The 2661-nt window shown below is 37.7% G+C and overlaps 1 protein-coding gene across 1 annotated transcript; it reads left to right on the top strand.

Moving 5' to 3' along the window:
* On the top strand, positions 1095 to 2153 carry LOC107607305. The gene is made up of 3 exons (XM_016309273.1): positions 1095 to 1146; positions 1236 to 1379; positions 1981 to 2153. The coding sequence occupies exons 1-3, from the start codon at positions 1095 to 1097 to the stop codon at positions 2151 to 2153; spliced, it is 369 nt and encodes a 122-aa protein (XP_016164759.1).

Genomic DNA, 2661 nt, shown 5'->3' on the forward strand with positions numbered 1-2661 from the left:
TCACTTAATTCCAATTAGAGGGTGAAATTCAATTATTCTAGTTTATATGCCACAAAAATCCTAATTACCCAAAAATAAAAGGATTATATGTCATGTATCCCGTTAAATCCAGATAATTAAAATTTAGGAGAATATGATTTCAAGCTATTGTTCAAGTAAAGAGCTTTTCCAAGTTATACAAGAACTCAATTAGAAAGAGGGTCAAACTTCCGTTCGACCCAAATTCATAAGATAAAGAACGAAAATAATTCTTAAATTATAAATCCATACATGAATTAAAATAGAAAAAGCAATAAAATCAATCCATACAAATAGACAATGCTCCAAACCTTAACAATGGAGGATTAGTTGCTCATTGCTCAGAGTAAAATAAGGATTGTAAATTGGAATGGAATAATGTTGAGTTTAAAATGTTGTGCTGGAACTCTCCTGTTGGAATCCCTTTTTATATCTAATCCTAATAAATTTAAAATCTATTATCTAAAACTAAAATAATATCTTTTTCTAAAAATAATATTTGAATTTAAATTAGAATTAATTAACAAGTCTTCAGTTGATGGGTGGGGACCATTCGTGTTGTCCATTCTGCAGCTTCTAATCTGTGTTTTCTAGGCTGAAAACTGAGTCAAAACAGCCCAGAAATTGCCCCCAGCATTTTCTACGTTTTTTGCACGTGGTGCATGTCACGCATACGCATCAGTCACGCGTACGCGTCACTGAGCAAATCTTCAAATCACGCGTACGTGTCAGTCACGCGCACGCGTCGCCATGGAAAGCTCCAAATCACGCGTACGCGTCAGTCACGCATACGCATCGCTCCTCGCTGCCATCTCCTTTGGTTCTTGTGCTGCAGAAACTCCATCAATCCAGCCGAATGCTACCTAAAATAAACAAAATTGCAAAAGACTCAAAGTAGCATTCATATTGGCTAAAAGATAATTAATTCTTTATTAAACTCAACAATTTAGATGCAAATTCACTAGGAAAAGATAGAAAAGATGCTCACGCATCAGCTATGAATGAAAACAATCCTCTCTAAAAGAAACCAGGAAACTAATCAATGTCAGCTTCATTCAGGAAATCAGATTCACGACATGGTTGGAAAATGTCATCATGGTAAAAAACACATAACGGTAAATGGCGCATGTGTGTTGATTTCATCGATCTCAACAAAGCATGCCCAAAAGACTCTTATCCCTTGCCATCTATTGACTATTTAGTCGACAATGCTTCAGGTTATGAAAAACTGAGCTTTATGGATGCATACTCTGGTTACAACCAGATCCTAATGCATCCATCCGATCAGAGTAAGACTGCTTTTATTACTGAATATGGATATTACTATTACAAAGTTATGCCATTTGGTCTTAAGAATGCAGGTGCAACATACTAACGCCTTATGGACAAGGTATTCACCCACCAGATCGGCAGAAACATCGAAGTCTATGTAGACGATATGGTCGCCAAAATAAAGCTCGGCGACGATCACCTTGATGACCTCACAGAAACTTTCAACCAAATCCGAAAATATAACATGCGATTAAACCCCGAGAAGTGTGCCTTTGGTGTACAAAGTGGCAAGTTCCTCGGCTTCATGCTTACCAACCAAGGAATCGAGGCAAATCCTGGAAAATGCCGAGCTGTCTTGGAGATGACGAGCTGACAAACTGTCAAGGAAGTCCAACAACTGACAGGGAGACTTGCCGCGCTCTCTAGATTTCTCCCTTGCCTAGCTTCTAAATCTTTCTATTTTTTCTAAAAACTAAAAAAGAAAAAAAGCTTTTCATTGGACTAATGAATGTGAAAAAGTTTTCACAACCCTAAAAGAAACTATTTCCAAACCCCCTGTTTTACAAACACCCCTTTAAGGGGAACCAATTTATCTATATTTATCTATCACTGTCCCAGATACAACAGAGGACTCAACCCAATAGTCTTTATACGTAGATGGTTCTTCTAATCTACAAGGGTGTGGAGCAGGAATCATACTTGAAGATGGAAATGGTAACGTCATCGAACAATCGCTACACTTTTTCTTTAAAGCAAGTAATAATCAGAGTGAGTACAAAGCTCTTATTGCCAGCCTCAAACTCACAGCCGATCTAAACATTGCCGAACTCAAAGTGTATTGTGATTCCTTGCTCATCGTCTAGCAGGTAAATGAGATATACCAAGTAAATGATCTTTTATTATCCAAAAACCTTGCCATTGTTCAAACCTTACTTTCAAAATTTTATAAATGTGACATTGAACATATACCTCGGGAGAACAATAGCCGAGATGATATCCTATCTAAGCTCGCTAGCACTCAAACAACCAACTCCTCCTTTTACCAATCTATGATAATTAAACCTAGTATAGATTTAACAGAAGTTCTAAGTGTCACAAAGGATGCAGATTGGAGAACACCATACATAAACTATCTTCGGACGGGGATCTTGCCAGGTGAAGTTGAAAACACTCGACACTTTCGCCAATTTTTTACTATGTATAACAATTGCCTATATAGACAAGGATTCTCTTATCCTTTACTTAAATGTCTTAGCAGATCAGAAGCCGACCTTACACTAGCCGAGGCACATGAAGGAATCAGTGGTACACACCCGGAGCCCGAAGTCTGTCTTCCAAAATGCTCTGAGCTGGTTTCTATTGGCCAACATT

The sequence above is a fragment of the Arachis ipaensis genome, chromosome B07 (assembly GCF_000816755.2).
Source record: "Arachis ipaensis cultivar K30076 chromosome B07, Araip1.1, whole genome shotgun sequence".
In the NCBI taxonomy this organism is placed as follows: domain Eukaryota; kingdom Viridiplantae; phylum Streptophyta; class Magnoliopsida; order Fabales; family Fabaceae; genus Arachis; species Arachis ipaensis.